Source organism: Pteropus alecto, unplaced genomic scaffold, assembly GCF_000325575.1.
Source record: "Pteropus alecto unplaced genomic scaffold, ASM32557v1 scaffold86, whole genome shotgun sequence".
Lineage (NCBI taxonomy): Eukaryota > Metazoa > Chordata > Mammalia > Chiroptera > Pteropodidae > Pteropus > Pteropus alecto.
Genome location: NW_006442109.1, coordinates 27,125,663 through 27,143,375, shown reverse-complemented (window position 1 = coordinate 27,143,375; position 17,713 = coordinate 27,125,663). Strand labels below are relative to the sequence as shown.

At 34.2% G+C, this 17,713-nt stretch overlaps 1 protein-coding gene across 5 annotated transcripts in view; it reads right to left on the bottom strand.

Annotated features, from left to right (window-relative positions):
• TMEM87A (transmembrane protein 87A) overlaps positions 1-17,713 on the bottom strand; it is a 37,131-nt gene that overhangs the window by 1,983 nt on the left and 17,435 nt on the right. For 2 of the 5 annotated variants that reach the window (XM_025038734.1, XM_015595934.2), the window contains exons 8-19: positions 16,664-16,725; positions 15,668-15,851; positions 14,255-14,354; positions 11,907-12,000; positions 11,074-11,145; positions 7,990-8,098; positions 6,998-7,056; positions 6,137-6,240; positions 2,591-2,664; positions 1,764-1,825; positions 1,047-1,102; positions 484-514 (exon numbers count right to left, since the gene is read on the bottom strand). In XM_025038734.1, coding sequence (XP_024894502.1) covers positions 484-514; positions 1,047-1,102; positions 1,764-1,825; positions 2,591-2,664; positions 6,137-6,240; positions 6,998-7,056; positions 7,990-8,098; positions 11,074-11,145; positions 11,907-12,000; positions 14,255-14,354; positions 15,668-15,851; positions 16,664-16,725 — 1,007 coding nt within the window. Of the gene's footprint in view, positions 1-483; positions 515-1,046; positions 1,103-1,763; positions 1,826-2,590; positions 2,665-6,136; positions 6,241-6,997; positions 7,057-7,989; positions 8,099-9,776; positions 9,846-11,073; positions 11,146-11,906; positions 12,001-14,254; positions 14,355-15,667; positions 15,852-16,663; positions 16,726-17,713 lie in introns of all 5 variants that reach the window. The other 3 variants (XM_015595935.2, XM_006920458.3, XM_015595936.2) reach the window with 3 other exon arrangements.

Genomic DNA, 17,713 nt, shown 5'->3' with positions numbered 1-17,713 from the left:
TTTTAAACCTTAGTATCTGAAGAGAATAATGAAAGACATAACATTGAATAATAACTTAGTAGGTAGCTTAGTAGGTAGCTTTGATCTATTATACTCCTTTCTGAATACTTCTATTATTTTTGCCTAGGTAAGGGTTAAATGTGAATTTCTTAAAGACAAAGGAACTAGAATGCAGGACAGTATGGTATTTGCTACCCAATTTAAACAAAGGAACTAGAACACAAGACAGTAAGGTACTTGCTACCCAATTTAAACAAAACATTGCAAAGTCTGATCATATAAGCTTTGGGGGAAAAAAAAGGAAACATGTATAAGAAAGGAAGCAATCTTACATATTTGAGTTCCAAAATCAGTATTTCTACTCTCATCCTTTTTCAATGATACTCTTATTGAGTCAAATAAACAAAATCTCCCTGAAAAGAGGACTTATGACTCCCTATTAAGTCACTAGATCCAGTTTATGCACATGATTTGATTACTAACCTCATCTGAATCCAGAAGGGCTGGAAGTGCTCTGTAGAGAGAAAAACACCAAATTGAATAATGTAAAATACAGCTGTAAGTGGTTCATAAAGGACAGTGGAATAATAATTGCAATTAAAAGCTTTTTTGTTTGTTTGTTAAGATTTTTAATTAATTAATGGCTGTCTGGGAGGGGTGTAAAGCAAATGCAAAAATAAGAATCAAAATTACTGGAATTGTATAGAAAAAAACAAAACATGTTCTGCTTTATAATAGGACCAATGTTTAATAAAATTATGGCCATGGAAAGGAACTCAAAAATTCCAAAAGAATTATCCCATTGATTTTAGCTAAATCAACAGAGATCTATAGCTAAATCTTTCTAAGCAGAAATGTCATCTGAACAAATAATTCTGATTACTTTTCTTTGTATATCATTCTCAATCTTTCATTATTTTTTAACATCTTTTAAACATTTTTAATTATTAAGTAATTTTTTACTTCTAAAGTTAACTACAAGCATTCATTAAAATAATAAAATACTAACTTTGAAACAGGATTCTTGTAATGATTCAAAGACTTACACATCTGTTACAGAAGAAGGAACATTCTCTTCTACCCACTTCAAATCATCTTCCTGCTGGGAACATACAAGTACCAGTTATTACTAAAATACATAAAATAATATATCTCATGTAAGGATCTACAGAGGTCTCAAAATCTTTAAATTTAATCTTTTGTCACTCTGAAGCAGTATATTCACATAACAAATGAGACTACTAAACAGAAAAGTCAAATAACTTTAAAAACTATATAACTGAAATATAAAATGATATTCTACATCCTTAAATGCTTTCTGCTCAGTGGTCTAAACCTAGAGTTTACTTCATGTAAGCTTCGCTCCTGTAAACTGAAATAAATTCTAAAGTCCTTAATGTAGAGTGAACGAACAGTTCTAAAACAAAGAAACACAAAAAAATGCCAACTAAAAAAAATCTTGATCTTGACTACAAAAAAGACCTTAGGTTATTAATGAGGCTATGACTTCATTGATAAAAACCAATAAACAGAACTATCAGATTGGTCTGGTATCTTTTCAGGACATAGTACCAAATCATCTCATTAAAGATTACTAAATCCTAGACAGAATCACTTACTGTCTGTTTTTAAAAATGTAAATGTAACAATATTAAATTAAAAGATTTATAAAGCATGCTTACTTATAGCATAGGTAAAGAAATCATTAAGGCTTATACATAACTGCTGAAGGGAAAACAGGAAAAAAAATAAGTCACACTTACTGCTTTGTTTACTTTACTATTTCCATTTGGTTCTTGTTTGGTACTTCTCATTTTCATTCCTTCTGTAAAGAAAAAAAGAGAGTGGTTAACTATGTAAACAGACCAGCAATGATTACAAAAATGGAGTCAGATCTTTAAGCTTATTGACACTGAATTATATAACAGTTTCTCCATCTTTACATTTATGCTGGGAAGCTGAAAGCCAAATTTTCAGCTCATCTCTAGTAAGCAAACTGGACATTTAATACACAATTACTCACTTAATTTACCATGGCTTCATCTTAAGAGTCATACCTTATTTTTGCTTTGCCCTAACTTCACCACAGACCAGACTAAGGAACAACATAGCTTAAGATAATAAACAATGTACTTTTATCAAAGTATCCTGATTTTGACACTCAAAATGTTATATAGTTGACCCTTGAACAACATGTGTTTGAACTGTGCAGGTCCACTTATAGGTGGATTTTTTTCAATAAACACAGTAAATGTATTTTTTCTTCCTTAATGATTTTCTTAATAGCACTGTCTTTTCTCTAGCTTACTTTATTGTAAGAATACAGCATATAAAACATATAACATACAAAATACGTGTTAATCAATTGTTTATGTTATAGGTAAAGCTTCCTTCCAGTCAACAGTAGACTATTAGTAGTTAAGTTCTGGGGGGAATCAAAAGTTATACATAGGTTTTTGACTATGTGGGGAGGCAGTCAGCGCCCTTAACCCCCCATGTGGTTCAGGGTCAACTGTATTTGCTTTACCCTATTTCTAAAAACCAGGAAAGGATATTTGAAGTACAAATTAAAGGTGAATTTTATCACTACCAAAGCTTTCTTTCAGCATAGGTTCCTTTTGTTCATCCTCCTCCTCTTCCTCAGATAATGGTGAAAATGCAAATCTGACAGAACAAAGGTAGAACAGATGGAAAAAAATTAGAAAACTACAAAATCTGCTCCACTGTCTGGATTTTACAGGACTAATTACTGGAACTGCCAATTACAGTCATTCATAAAATCAGTTTAGTGAATAATAAAATAATTCTTCCCTTTCAAAAGCTCTCAATTACCTATATCAGCAAAGGAAATGCCGGACAGTGTCATATTTAAGAATGCAGGTTCAGCCACATACTACCTGTGACTTTGGACAAATTACTTATTCTCTCTGTGCCCTAGTTTTCCCATCTGTGAATGGGGGATAACAGAACATTACTCATAGAGATATTCTATGGAAAGTAAATAATTCATTTCAAAAGTGCTTAGAATACCTGACACAGTAAGCATTCAATAAATGTTCACTTACAAGCATATGTATCACATAGAGGTAAGTAAATTCTCATGTAATTTAAAATCTCAGTTTCCAAGTAGGGAACTAAGAAGATGAAGGTCTAATCTGGTACATCTAAGGTACTTTTCTTTCACAACTTCCAAGAGAGTCAGCAAAGCAGCTGCCAGATAGATAATTCCTAGAATGCTTTAGCTTTGAATTTGTTCTGCACTTACTGTTGCCTATTATTTTCATTCTACCATGTTTTTAAATCGCCTTTTCATGATTAAAAAAAAAAAATTCTTTATAAGCCAGGAATAATAGGAAACACCCATAACCTGTTAAAGGATAACTAACGAAAATTCACAGTAGATAACAGTTAATGATAACACTTGAGAAGCATTTATTTTAAAGTCAGAATAAGATAAGAAGGCCCAAACTCACTGCCTTGACTCAATATTATATTGGTCTAGCCAACACAAAAATCAGAAATTAGGCAGCGAGATTATTTGGAAAGGAAGGAATAACACTGTCATTATTTTAGATAATAACCAATCTAATGAGAAAACCTAGAAATTATCAGAACAAGGTAATGTAATGTAGGAGGGTTGATGGATATAATACATACAAAAACCAAAAGCATTCCTATATATTTAGAAGTCACATATATTATTTATAAGGATGCATCCGTAAGAGCTATAAAATTAAAAAAAAAAAAAAAACATTTAAGTAAAAGTTATAAAATGTAACTGAAACTCCGAAAGAACTAAAAAAATAAGACCTATACCATATTCGGGGATGGAATTATTAAAAAATATGTATAATTTCCTTAATTAATCCATTAATTCAATTAAATTCCTATCAAAATGTGACAAGGTTTTCCTAGAATTCAACGAAAAAGCTAAATTTTTTATTAAAGACCCAACAGCAAAGAAAATTGTTTAAAAATGAAGTTTAGGAGGAGGATGGTTTGGCCTCTCCAGATACCAAGACTTATCAAGAAGCTAAGATAATTAAAATAATGTGCTACTGATGCAGGATCAGAGCAACTGAAGAGAAAAGAGAACTTACAATCAAACACTTCTTGATGAATGAAAGCTCAACTGTGAAAATTTTTAAAAAACTATAGAATAACTTTGACTTCACCTTAAGCTAGGAAAGGATTTCTTAAACAAGACAGAAAATATACAATCCACAAAGGAAAAAAACGACAAATTTGACTCCATATTTTTGAGATTTTCTATGACCAAATACGCCATTAAAAAGTTCAAAGATAATCAACTAAGTCTGGTTATAGTTAATAGTTACAGATAATAAGTGCAATGGGGAAAAATGGGGCAAGGGTGTTAGAGTGTATAAGAATATCTGTACACAGGTACTTAATACATCACTATATCTTATGCCTATTTTCAAAGCCCCTGTGCATTAAGAGATAACATAGCAAGCCTTTAGAAGGACCTCCTTACAAGAATGCCCAATGGCTGGTGTCTAAAAACCTGGCACTTGACCTGTTCCCTAACTGATAAAAGTGGATCACTATGCCTAGACTGTACTATACAATCTATAAAATTTGCTTTCCTTCTGGGAATCTGGAATTATGATACATATTAGGTAGAGGATGCTTATGTAACCAACCCCCAATAAATACCTGAGTGCTGAGTCTCTAAATGCGCTTCCCTGGGTAAAAACACTGCTATTGCATTTTTTGTTGGGAAAAGTACTCTTAATGTACTTCCTCAGAGGAGGAAAAGAAAATATGGATTTTTCCAGACTCCATCTTTGTCTTTTCTCCTTGCTGATCTCATCATTTCACTGTAATAAACCTTTGCTCTCAGAATAAGTAGATGCTGAGTCCCATGAATCCTTCTAAAAACAGGTGGTCTTGGGACCCTAAAACATTCCAAATGGAAATAGTCCAAATGCCCATCCATGAGAAAATAAGTTACTTAACTGTACTACATTTGTACCATGTAATATTATGCCATCCAAGAAAATAGGTACGTTTAACTTAAACCAGTTGTCTTGGAAGGCATTTCTACAATGTACTGTTGAGTGAAAGAAGATTCCATATTTGAACAGGGAGTAACATTAGGTTGTTAACACTGGAACCATAGTCATAATGCTTTAAATTAAAAAGAGAAAAAGAAAGGAGAGGTAGAGCAAAATTTTTTTAAAAGACTGAAGGGAAAAACTTTATAGATATAGCTAACAAGCGAGTAGATCAATAGATTGATGTAAAAGGAGGGTCTTTAGGTTTTCTAAACGGTATAATTTCAGATCTCCTTTATTTTCTTTCTTACCTAACTTTATTTTTCTCTTTTGTCAAAGAACACAAATATTAAGTTTATAGTGTGAAAAGACAAGGCTACTATTTTCATAGGGTAAAAGGATGTCATTTATTTTCTTTCTAAATCTTTTACTGGTATGTCTGATCATAACATTAGCTGGTTAGTTATATCATCTCATCTTTTTCCTTCTTCGGTGGCGTGGTTGCATAACATAAGCTCCTAATTGTCTATACACAAGAGGGAGAAAGAAAAAGAAGAGAAACAAAGGCAGGAAATGTCATAAAATAAAGATAGCTAATCCCTAAATAGTTGAGATCTGCCTATAGTTTGAAAAAGCAAATGCACGTGGAGACTGTCAATTCCAAAGTCAGTCACAAAATGTTTTCATTTTATGCTCTCTATTGTTACAAAATGGACTGGGCTACTGACTATAGAAACTGTTCTTTCCTTCTGGACCCTAGACAAGTGAGACACTCATTACAAGTGTCACAATCTATGTACCTCCCTTATTTTCCCCATACAAATACTAACATTATCAGATGTCAGAATTCAAAGGGACTTCATATCGATTGGTTCAATTTCTCTTTCATTATACGAAGAGGAAACTGAGGTTCAGAGGTGAGAGAGGGAGTAGGCCAAAAATTACAATGCAGATTAATAGGAGAGCTGAGACAGGAACTCAAGTTTCCTGATTCTAGACCCAGTGAATGTTCTGTCCACTATATAACATGGCCCTGATACTGTTACCCACTGAACCACCTCTAACTGATGACATGGCTATTCAATGGTTAGCAGGGTAAATAAGAAATGTCTAAGAACCTCTGGTTGTTTGCAGATGGTCGCCAGAGAACCATGATGACAAAGAGGATCATGGAAAACAGCAACCGCCAGATGGCATCGTCCACCCACAGCTCCCGCCAATCCTATCAAGAGGGAAAAATACAACATTTACATACATTATCTTAATCCTCTGTTCACAAGCTCTTGGCATAGAACAAGAATCACTTACTTATTGATTTAACTTATATTTACTAAGAGCCTGCTATGTACTAGGCACTGTGTTAAGTGCCGGGGATACAGTAAAGGAATGTAGTTTCTTCTCTTGTAGTGCTTAGTGTTGTTAAAAAAAAAAAGGCACCAACTGAATACATCACCTGTCAGTGTTTGATTATAGCTCTGAGAATCTTTAGAGGGTTTTCATACAAAGTAAGAGAAAGTAACATTAGATTATTTTTTTCTAATTTTCATTTTAATTAATTTATTTTTACCAAAAGAGAGCCTTAAGAGCCTCCAAAGAAATACTACTGGCCACGGTCTGTGCTCAGATCTTAACAACATGGCTTCTCAGATTAACAATATACTTAATGTTTAGGACTCTGGATTTAAGAATAAGGCAAGATTGGGTTATGACATACTGTGATTATCACTTATAAAATTCTCTCCCGCTATTGGGATATTGAGCCAGATTGTCTCCACCACCCTCAAACAAAAAGAAACAAAAAATCCTACTAAACCAAGAACTACAATAATATAGAATATTTAGGAGGGAAGCTTTCTAACGCTCAGAGAGAAGTCTTAGCCCTAATTTCTTATAAGGTGTGAATCTTACCATTGTCATCAACACCGCTGTCTGTGTATAAAACGGTACATTATTCATAAATGCATGTGTTTATAACTCACCGACTGACAAGTCACTATCCTGAACTTCATGGTTGTCCAGATGATAAACACAATAGATGCTAACAGGAAATGAAAAACCTGGTCAGAGTATGAGTGTTGGTTTACATCTCCAATTACTTTCTCCAATTCCTACATATCCCCAAACCCCAATATATCACAATCATTTCTTATCAGTTAATTTAACGTATTTATTCAGTACAAATTTACTTAACTACTATAAGCAAAGCTCTCAATAGGCACCATTATAAACCCTTTCTGTACTTAAAGAATAGTTCTGTTTACCACCTGGCTACTTAGCAACCCTAAGAATTGGACAATAAGGTATTAGAAAAATGCCTTTTTCCAGCATTATCAATAATATAACTTTTTCCTTTCTTTATCCTCAGGATATTAATGCTAATTTTTCTTTGGCTGATCAGATGGAAAAGAATGTTGATAAAATGACTGCAAGACAGAGTTTTTGGTTCTAATCATAGGCAAGACCTCTCTTTCATAGTACAAGGGCCAAAAGGTAGGCAAACTAGCCTACTTTGGCTACAGTCTACCTCTGTCTGCATTTTATGCATGCTTAATGACGCATGTAAAAGCAATCTAATAGCAATCTAAAATTCCATAGGTATTTAATAAAGCCAAATAGGCTAGTATTAACGTCTTCTAAAAAGAACCTAGACGCTATATATGGCACTTGAGCTAACTTGCCTCAAAGGAAAAGAATGCCTCAGAAAAAGAATGGAGACAGGAGAGGAATATACTAAGAATTGAAATCATATGAGATTGAGTTTCACCTATTATACTTAAAATAAGTGGTTCTCAATCTTTTTTGAACCACATATTCCTTTGAGAATTAGACAAAAGTTAAAGATCCCTTCCCCCAAGTGAAATGTACAAAACCTTCTATGTAATTTTAGAGAACCCACCTATGGCCTCTCAGGTTAAGAATCTCTGTTCTAAAAGGATGGCATTTAACAGCAGAAAGAAAGTCCACAACTTACCTGCCACTGCCAAGATAAGTGTGTTGGTGAAATGTCGATACAAAGAGAGTTTTACAATGTTTCTCCGAAGTTTTAATAGCTTCATTGTTTGAGTCAGGCTAATAAATATGTGTTTGCAGGTCAAGGAAATCAACATTCAGAAAAAATAATAAACTAGTAAATTAACACTCAAGTTTCTTTGAGGATCTGGGATCATGCTGATAGAGCTATGAATCCCAGAAGCCTTACAGCTCTCTTATTCTCTATCTCACAAACACCCCAAGCTTCACCATGATTAATAAGAAAGTCTTCATTTTTAACGAGACACCGAAGAGAAAAGAAAACCATGATAAAATAAGAATGCAAAAAAGAGGGAAAAAAAGGAAAAGTATAAAAAAGAGGAAGACTGGAAGGAACTTTCTAGAGAAACAAAGATGAAAAAGAAAGACAAATGGAAGAAAATGAAATGACAATGAGTAACAGGACAAGGAAACAGAAGTATCACCTTATCTTGTCCTCCCAGTCGAGGGTCATAAATACACTCATTCCTACAAACCTCCCAGAGTTCTACACTTGGTTCCCTCGTGCCATGTTAAGGAATCTGCCATCAGCTGCCTGATCATCCTGAATTAAAAAGACCATACAATCACAGTTGGCTGAGAATCCCAGGCAATTAAGCTCTATAAGCAACAATTCTCCATTTTCAGAACATTATTCCCAAGTGGAAGCTGCCACAGAAAGACAGAAGGGGAAGTAATGACTACTGCTCTCAAGTCCAACTTTCAAAACCAACAGATATGAAAATAAGTGAGTTGGAATTTAGTCTGCCATTGGACAGAGACTTAGTTGCTTCCTAATCATTGGTTATCTTATTGTATAGTCTAGTCTCACCTCTCTCTCTCCACCTCCCAATATTCATAGAGGTTTGCAAAGTACACTTGAAAGATATTGACCTAGAAAAGCTTTGGTCACTTGGACCCAAGACACTTCAATTTCAAACATTTTTGATATATGACAATCTACTCAAATTCATAAAATTATAATTGTTTTCATTTAGTTTTTTATAGCAGTCACCATCTATCAAGAAAATAATATTTCACAATTACACGTAGGACCAAATACATAAAAGCCAAAACAAATTTTAAAAACCCCAAAAGGATGAAAGTCCAAAAACTTGAATCTTTCATTTAACAGGCCACATCCCTAATAAACAAATGTTTAATTTTAAGAAGGAGGAGAAAAAAATTACTCAAATAGAAACTTGTTTATCTGCTAGTTGACTCTCTCTATAAATGAGTCAATATTTATGTCAAAGAGTGGAAGTCTTCAGACAATTCCAAGTCTGCTTTTGAATGAGAGTACAAAACACTTAACCTGTAAGGGTTAAAATCTGCTAAACCTACATAGAATTTTAAGAGTCAAACAATCTTATGCGGTTCCTGAAATCACATTTTAAGAATCAAAATTTTTTCACCATTTTCAAAGGATTTAATAATTCCTGGAGGTTGAACAAAAGCGGGAGCAAAGTAACCAGTGAATTTAACACTAGGTGAAGTACATAAATAACTCCCAAATCAAGGTTAAAATACTCATTAAAAACAAAAACAAAAACAGAGCCCATAGTCACCAACTTCTGATGCAATTTTTAAAATTAAAAACAAACAAACTGCTTACCTCAGCCCTCCCTATTCCCCTGGCTAAGGAATAATCAACAAAACTGGTAAAAACCCTTTGCAGAAAGATCAATGGAAACCCAACTCCAAAGGGAGAAAATGGACGGCCATCAAACAAGCCAATGAGAAGGATATCCACCAGCACAGGGCAGTGTCTAGGAAAGCCAAGGGGATAAAGGCCAAGGAAGCAAGATCAGTCTGGGCCTGCAGACAAAGAAAAAGAGGTGGTGAAAAGAGATGTCTAGAGAGGCACAGAAGAAACCAGCACATGATTCTGCATTTATATAATCATCTGGAATGGTTTTGCATTTGAACTGTAATAAAATAAAAAAGAATAACACTTGGCACCTAAATCATTCTTCCCTTCTGACAAACCATCATGTAGTACAGCTGTAAGCATTTCACGCAAACTGTCAATTAAAATCTCAATACAATGAAACATGCTACTGACCACCATAGAGTTCCAGTGTGCTAAAATCCATGTTAAGAAGTGACCATACCAACCATCATGTGAGGGAACTATAAGAAATTAGCCCTCTGCATCCTAAAAGAGGGCTCCAACCATAACCCATCTATGCTGGCACGATGACTGCTCTACTCTCCACCATTCCCTCTGCTCTTGGTAGCTGATCAAGATGGGTGACATACACATGGTCCCTGCCCTTTGGCTTCTGGTTGGGGCTGTCCAATGGCAAGGACTGGTCATGCATCTGTAGACTGCTGGCATCAGCTGGGCGTTGGCTAATCTAAGTTGGTGTGATTTTGTTCTCTGAGAGCGCCATCTTCCTGGGACCAGAGGGCTGCCTGAGAATGCTTTTCCAAGTTGTTCAAGTCTTTGTTTGATCACATCTACTAACACCCTATTGGCTAAAGCTTGTCACACGACTGAGACCAAAGCCAAAGGGAAGGGAAGCACGCCCAGCCCAATACGAAGCGAAAGCAAGTTACATAAGCAAACTCAGCATCACTGGAGCATGAAAGTAAGAGGGAGAGAGTGAATAGTCTAAACATAATCCAATTTACCATAGTCTGTTAAAATGATTAAATGAATTTATGTCTGCAAAGTACCTTGAATAATGTCTGGCACTAAAGTATTTAATAAATGTTAATTCTTTTCAGGAAAAAAAAAAAAGAGAGATACCACCAAAAAAGTTACAGTGGTATATAAACCCCCATTTCCAATCATTTTGATTTTGGCTCCAAGTCTAAAAAGATCTTTCTCATATTTAAAATTACTGCATCATTAATACACTAAGAATTACTGATTTCCAGAATTGTAACGTAATTTTACAAAAAAAGAGCTCACTTCAAAATAAGAAGGCATATATGGTCCCCAAAACTATGTTGCTTGTTTTCATGTTTACATATGTATATAAGATGCTATTTATATAACCTTAATTACCTAATCACCAGGGCATTATTAAAAGGATATCCATAAAATAATACAGGCATCAATTGCTGACAGGGCCAGGTTTACTATCAAAGTCAAAGGGTAAGCAAAATACTACAGCAGCAGCAGAAAAAGAAATTGACAGAGAGTTAGAGTTGCTAAAAGTCTAAGGAAATTACATATAGAGGACAGCATGATTTGAACACCTAATTTGTATCCATAAAGTGTTTAAGAGGCAATTTATTGCAAAACTTACTGAGCCCAGTTTGAGAGGAAAGTCAAGTTTCTAACATTTACCACCTTGAATCTAACAAGTTTTTGCAGAATGTTTTTTAAATAAGAAAATAAATTTTAAAATGACATAGTGAGGCCTATTTCTTCTTCACATTAATCCAGCTCTGACATATATTTATCACTTATATATCTCAGTGCTTTCATTTCCTTCCCTGAAAGGCCATAATTATATAATTCTCGTGAATTATGTAAAACTTAATTAGCTGCATTTTAAGAAAGGCTTTGAAATTCAAGTGCTGGTTAAGGAAAGAGCACTGTCACTGTAAAACAAAAAGTAGATTAACCAGCAAGTGTGTGATTACAATGTTTGCCACTTATGTAAGATAACGGAGTCCACTGCCCAGAAGGAGGAACTAAATAAATAGCAATTTGGGGACAGGTGGGAAAGCATTCATTCCCAGTCACACATTAAATCTATAAAGCTCTAATAGATAAATTTTTTTTAAAAAATGAATTATACATACATTTTGAAAATCAGAGCCAAAAGGCAACTTACAGGAAATAGTAAAGAAGCTTACTTTCTCAAAACAAAAACAATATATCTGACTTGACCACAAAAACTCATTTTAAGCGGTACTGACCCCAGTAACTCTGAGGACCCCTTCCATTCCAGAGAACAAAAGATAAAGGGCTCCTGCTACCACAACCTTGTGTAGAGTCACTCCAAGGCGAGGCCTACAGAGTAAGCAAAGAGATAGTTGAGTACAAATGCCACAAACCCCGAGACAAGCTCATGTTGATTAATACAGGCCAATAACTTAACAGAGATAAGCCAGATCTACTTTGTGAATTCACCTAGAGGGAAAAAAAAAACTCAGAAGAACATATGGTATTAAAACAAGACACTGAAGACAAGAACTCTAGAACAGGTCCCTGGTTATTGCATTTTCTAAAAAAACTTTTTATCATAGAGAATTCTAAAACACATTCAATAGTATAATGAAGCCCTATATACCCATCATCTAGTCCTAATAGCCAATAGCCAATCCTGACCCATGCACAACCCATCCACTTCCCATATTATCTTAAAGCAAATCCTAGACATCATATCTTTTGTGTTTCAATGTTTTGAAACATAACTTTAAAAACATAACCAAAATATCATTACCAAATCTAAAAAATTTAACAATTCCTTAACATAATCAAATACCTTATTGAAGCTCATTAATGGTACATGAAGCTCATAAATGGTACATTAAGCTCAAAATCCAACAAAATATGAAAAAATCTTTTGAGCAGCTTATTTGAAGGAGGAAGTCTTAGATCCCTAATGTTCAAAATGTAACTGAATCAGAATCTGCATTTTAACAAGATCCCCAGTTGATTCATTAGTGTTTTATAGTTTGAGAAGCACTACTTTAAATCATATTGACCTAACTCTTAGCAATCTGTTCTTATATTTTTTGTTATACACTAGAAAAGCTCCATACAGGCTGGAATTTTTTCCCCACACTGCTCTATCTTAGAAATCCAGAATACATCTTGGCATATAGGAGGTATTCAAGTATTTGTTAAATGAATAAATTTTAAAAATATAATTTACCCTCATTCCTCCAGTTTCATTTAAAGTAAAACTCATTTATATGAATAAATTTTAAAAGTTGAAAACCTTACATTTTTTTAGTCCCATTTAAAACAAACTCCTTGAAATAACTGTCTATACCTGGCTAGCTCTAATTCCTGTACTATTCTCGCTTGAACTCACTCCAAACAAGCTCCCACTCCAAGTTCTGCCATTTCACCAAAACCATTCTTATTAAGGTCACTAATATCCTGCATGTAGTTAAATCCAATGATCAATTCTCAATCCTCTTTGACACAATTAATCACTCCCTCCTTGAAAGAGTTTTCAAGTGTGCTTCCCATAGCACTGCTCACTCCTCAATTCCTTTACTCTAATTCTACTTCATCTCACTGACTTCTAAATAATAGAAAATGTTCAAGGGCTCAATCCTTTGACCTCTTCTCTATACACATTCACTTCCTCAGTGATCATAGTCAGTCTCATGGCATTAAATAACATCTATATCTTGATGACTCCCAAATCTGTTTCTGCCCTTACTTCCCTCTGGATAGCTAACTGGATTCCTAATCTTGCCCCCAACTCCAAACTTCTTCTACCTAAGATATTCCTCAACTCAGTAAATGTCAATTGCATCCTTCTATTTGCTCACATCAAAATAGATGGCATCATCCTTGATTTCTCTTCTCTTTCACGTTGCACATTTGATCTATCAGCAAAGTCCACTGGCTCTACCCTCAAAATATATATAGAATCTGACCATATCTTACCATTTCTTCCCCTGGGTGTACATATAGTTCCCTTACCAACTTGAGATTTTTGCTTAAATGTCACTAAGTAAAGACTTCCTTGACTACCCTATTAATCACAAGCTCCACTTCCTGCCTAAGTCTCTCTACTCTCTGTCTTAATCACTGACATATTATTTACTCACTTATTTTTGCCTGTGCCCCTCCAAATGTAAACTCCAAGTCTTCTGTTTATTTTTCTGTATACTCAGGGCCTAGAACAATGCCTTATAGAAGGCATTCATTAAATTTTTTTGAATAAAAAAATATTTTCAGGGGGGAAGAGAAGCCGTAGCCATGTCATTGGCTGTGGCTATGGCGGGGGAAAAAAAAGCTTATTTTCACACTGTTATAACAAGAGTGCTCTTCCCATTAAAAATTTGATATGCAAAATATTTTGGAAGAGTAAAATCTCTATAGGTTTACTCTAAAAGTTCAGCATTTTGACATGCACTATATAGTAGGTTATGTTTACGTAACAAAAAACTTCAGATATCTTTTATTTCAGAACTATTTCTTATACGAACTCTTTCAGAACTACTATACTGCAAACCTGCAATACCGTTTCAATTTACTCAGTGTTTTAAGTTGCTCTAACATATAGGAAGTTAATACTTACTTGACTATGCCATATCCCAAACTGACTATGATGACCAGGGTTCGAGCCAGTGAACGTTTAACTGCTGAAAGTAGCTCTGCAAGGATCAAGGCGCCTTGGACTATGAGAAAGAAAAAAGGGGGGAAAGGGTGCTGTAACCTAGGTTTAGGAAAGGTGCAATTATAGAACAGGAATATAGATCTCTAACACTTTAGAATAAGCATTGGTATTATGTCTATCATAAAAGAATACTTCTTCAAGTTTTACAAGTATACAAGCTGATATTCACTTATGATCTTACCTACGTGAACAGCAATCTGGGTGTGCTCAATTTATCTTCTCTCTGCATCTCCCACTTCACTAAAAACTCAGGAGAATACTTTACCCACCTTGGACAGTTTATAGCATCTAGGGAATATTCTCCCCATTTTTAAAAAACTCTGAAACACAGCTATACACAGAAAAGTACAAAACACATACACACCATTTTCAATTCATGTTCACGTCTACTATTCTCAAGCCCTTTCAAAGACCAGGGAAAGATCTAATTAGTGTATCTTGCAACAATAATTATCAGTAATTAAATGGTATGATGAGAATTGAAGCTACCGAAAAAAACTTCAGTTACAAAACAATGTGTCATTAACTGTTCACCTTACTAAACCATAAGCACTCTCCTATTTTCTTGGTATTACTGAATTTCACCAATTCTTCAATGCATTTCTCTATTTTCCCCACCATTTTAACATCTTTGAAATCAAAGTTCGTCTTACAATCAATGGCATCTTACAATTAAATTAGCAGTATTACTTTCTCTCTTAGATGCATATAATAATGGTGCCTTAAAGATCTATGATGTGGGATATAAACCTAAAAGCAACAAATGAACAGGACAGAGACTCATGGTCATGGACAACAGACTAGTGGTTACCAGAGAGGAGCGGGGAAGGGGGAAGAGGGTGGCAGATGCGGTAAAGGGGGTCAAATATGTGGTGACAGAAAGAATTCTAACTATGGAAGGTGAACACACAGTGTAAACATATATATGCCTTACTGTTAAAATGTAGAGTTGAAACTTATTGAATTTCGTTAACCAATGTCATCGTAATAAATGAATGAATGAATGAATGAATGAATGAATGAAATATCAACAACAATTGAGATTCAATGATGGTAATCATCTTTCCCAAAATGGCCACTACTGTTGTTAATTTTTGACTATATTTCAATAAAATTACTCTTAAATCACTGAACCCACAAGTTATGAGATTAAAAACAAAAGTCACAATCACAGTGACTATGATTAAGTTATTCTAGTAATTGAGTAATTGAAAAGTTAAACCTACTTAATGACTGCTGACCTTAGGAAAATTGTCATGCATCTCACCTATTAATCACTTACAAAGTGGCAAACAAACATTTTTGGTTACATACCAGATTCTCCTTTGTATCGGATGTTCTGAAATTCTGCATAGAAGACAGCTTTCTCAAGCATTCCCAAGAAGATGACAGCACCGATCCAAAACTGAATTCTCAAGAGATCTCTCCAGTAGCAGGCAGACCACGCCAGCCACAGAACACCAAAGAGGACATATACAATACACATCACCATGAAAAACTGTCATCAAAGTAGATAAGAGATAAAAAGGATTAAGGCCAAGAGTCAATTTAGAATCAGTAAATACTCATTTAGCAAGCTATAAAAAATACATGTCATACATTCTATTTAAAAAATAATTATTTTATTTCTTTGGAATTTAATACTGAAGTGAAAAACTTATCTCCTCTTGAGCAGAGGGAGACTAAGGGCTTGTCATCAAGAGTGACTGCTCATCTGTATTAAATAAGCTTTTTCAACTTATAATGTAAAAGAATATAAACAAAGAGAACACGGAACAGGAAAAAGGGTGTGGCAGAGTTAGAACATATCTGAAGACAATGAAACACGACAAACTGGGAAAACTGTAAAAGGAAAAGGAATAAGGAAAAAAACCATAAACAAAGGAAATCTGAAAATACACTAAAGATATTCCCATAGAGAGACACACACACACTCTCTCTCTTTCTCTCTGAAAAGGATGAAGCTCATCATTTAGTTACTTTAAGTGGGATCAGAAATTATAGGGTTGTAAGAAGTGCCCTGTTTTGGATCCTAGAGAGGATATGAGATGTGAAACAATCTTTGAGGTACTTTCCAACTGTAAAATTCCACAAGTCATCAACCTTTTCATTTTACAAATAAGAAAATGAGGCACGAAGGAGTTCACTGACACTCCCAAGATCTTATTATAGTAAAAAGTAAGTACAGAAGTAAAAGCAATACTTTCTGAACTGTTCAGGAACAACTCTAAATATATTGCCAAAAAATATGAATAATCTTTCAAGCTAAACTCATTTAATGCTGAAATTAAAGAATATAACTTCACTTACAATCATCAATGGATATTCTTCAAGTGTGAGGTATTCATAGGGACCCTTCACTTCAACAGTCACTGCCAAAACACAGTACTCAAAATTAATGTAAAGGATGCAGAAATTAAACAAAAACATTGTCTGATATTTGTTTGATAAAATTAATGACAATTCCAGTGGATCATTTACTTTTAACCATTTCAATCATGGTGAACATTATCTTTGTAGAGTACTTTGAAATTCATGAAGGGTTCTCATGGCTTATGCTGTGTCCATGCCTCTGTACCATCAGTATCTTAAAGTCCTGTTCTCATACTCACACCCTTTAAAGACTAGATTGAATGTATTTCCTCTACAAAGCCTTTCATGAGCTGCCCAACTGGAACCTCCCCACCTCATCTAAATTCCAAACATTTCATATATATTTTTTCTTACAACACGTCACTAACATGCTCTGAAAAGTACAGGACTTCACTCCTTCATTTTGATGCCCTCTTTGTCTTCTCTCTCCTTACCTTTATTTTCCCCATTACCTTTTTATTTATCTACTTCAATTTTATGTGACTTTGCTACATTAAAGTATCATTTTAGAAGGTGCTTAATAACAAGGGGTTTAATGAAGCAGAACAAGTGACAGTAACAAAAATCTGAAATATAGATTTGCCTTACTGAAGCAAACCTATGACTATTTTTAAATTGTAATGAATAAAACTATTTGGATAAATTTTAGGTACGGTTAATAAGTAAAACTGATTTATCTGAGAAGGAATTTCTATCTCCAGAGATAGATTAATAACTGCCTATTCAATAGAAATCTACTAATTTTTATCAGGCAAAAAGGATATGCCATTATTAAAAGTAAATCAGGTCTAACACTTTTATGAAAAGGAACATCCCATAATAGCAATCACAAAAATTTCACAGCAAACTGTTTGTTAAATCTATATCTTCTTAATTTAATTAAAAACCAAAACAATTACTGAATATGTATCATATTCTTTGCTTACTCTATGCTGGAGGTCAGCAAAATACAGCACATGTATCAAATCCGGTTATCTACTTCTTATA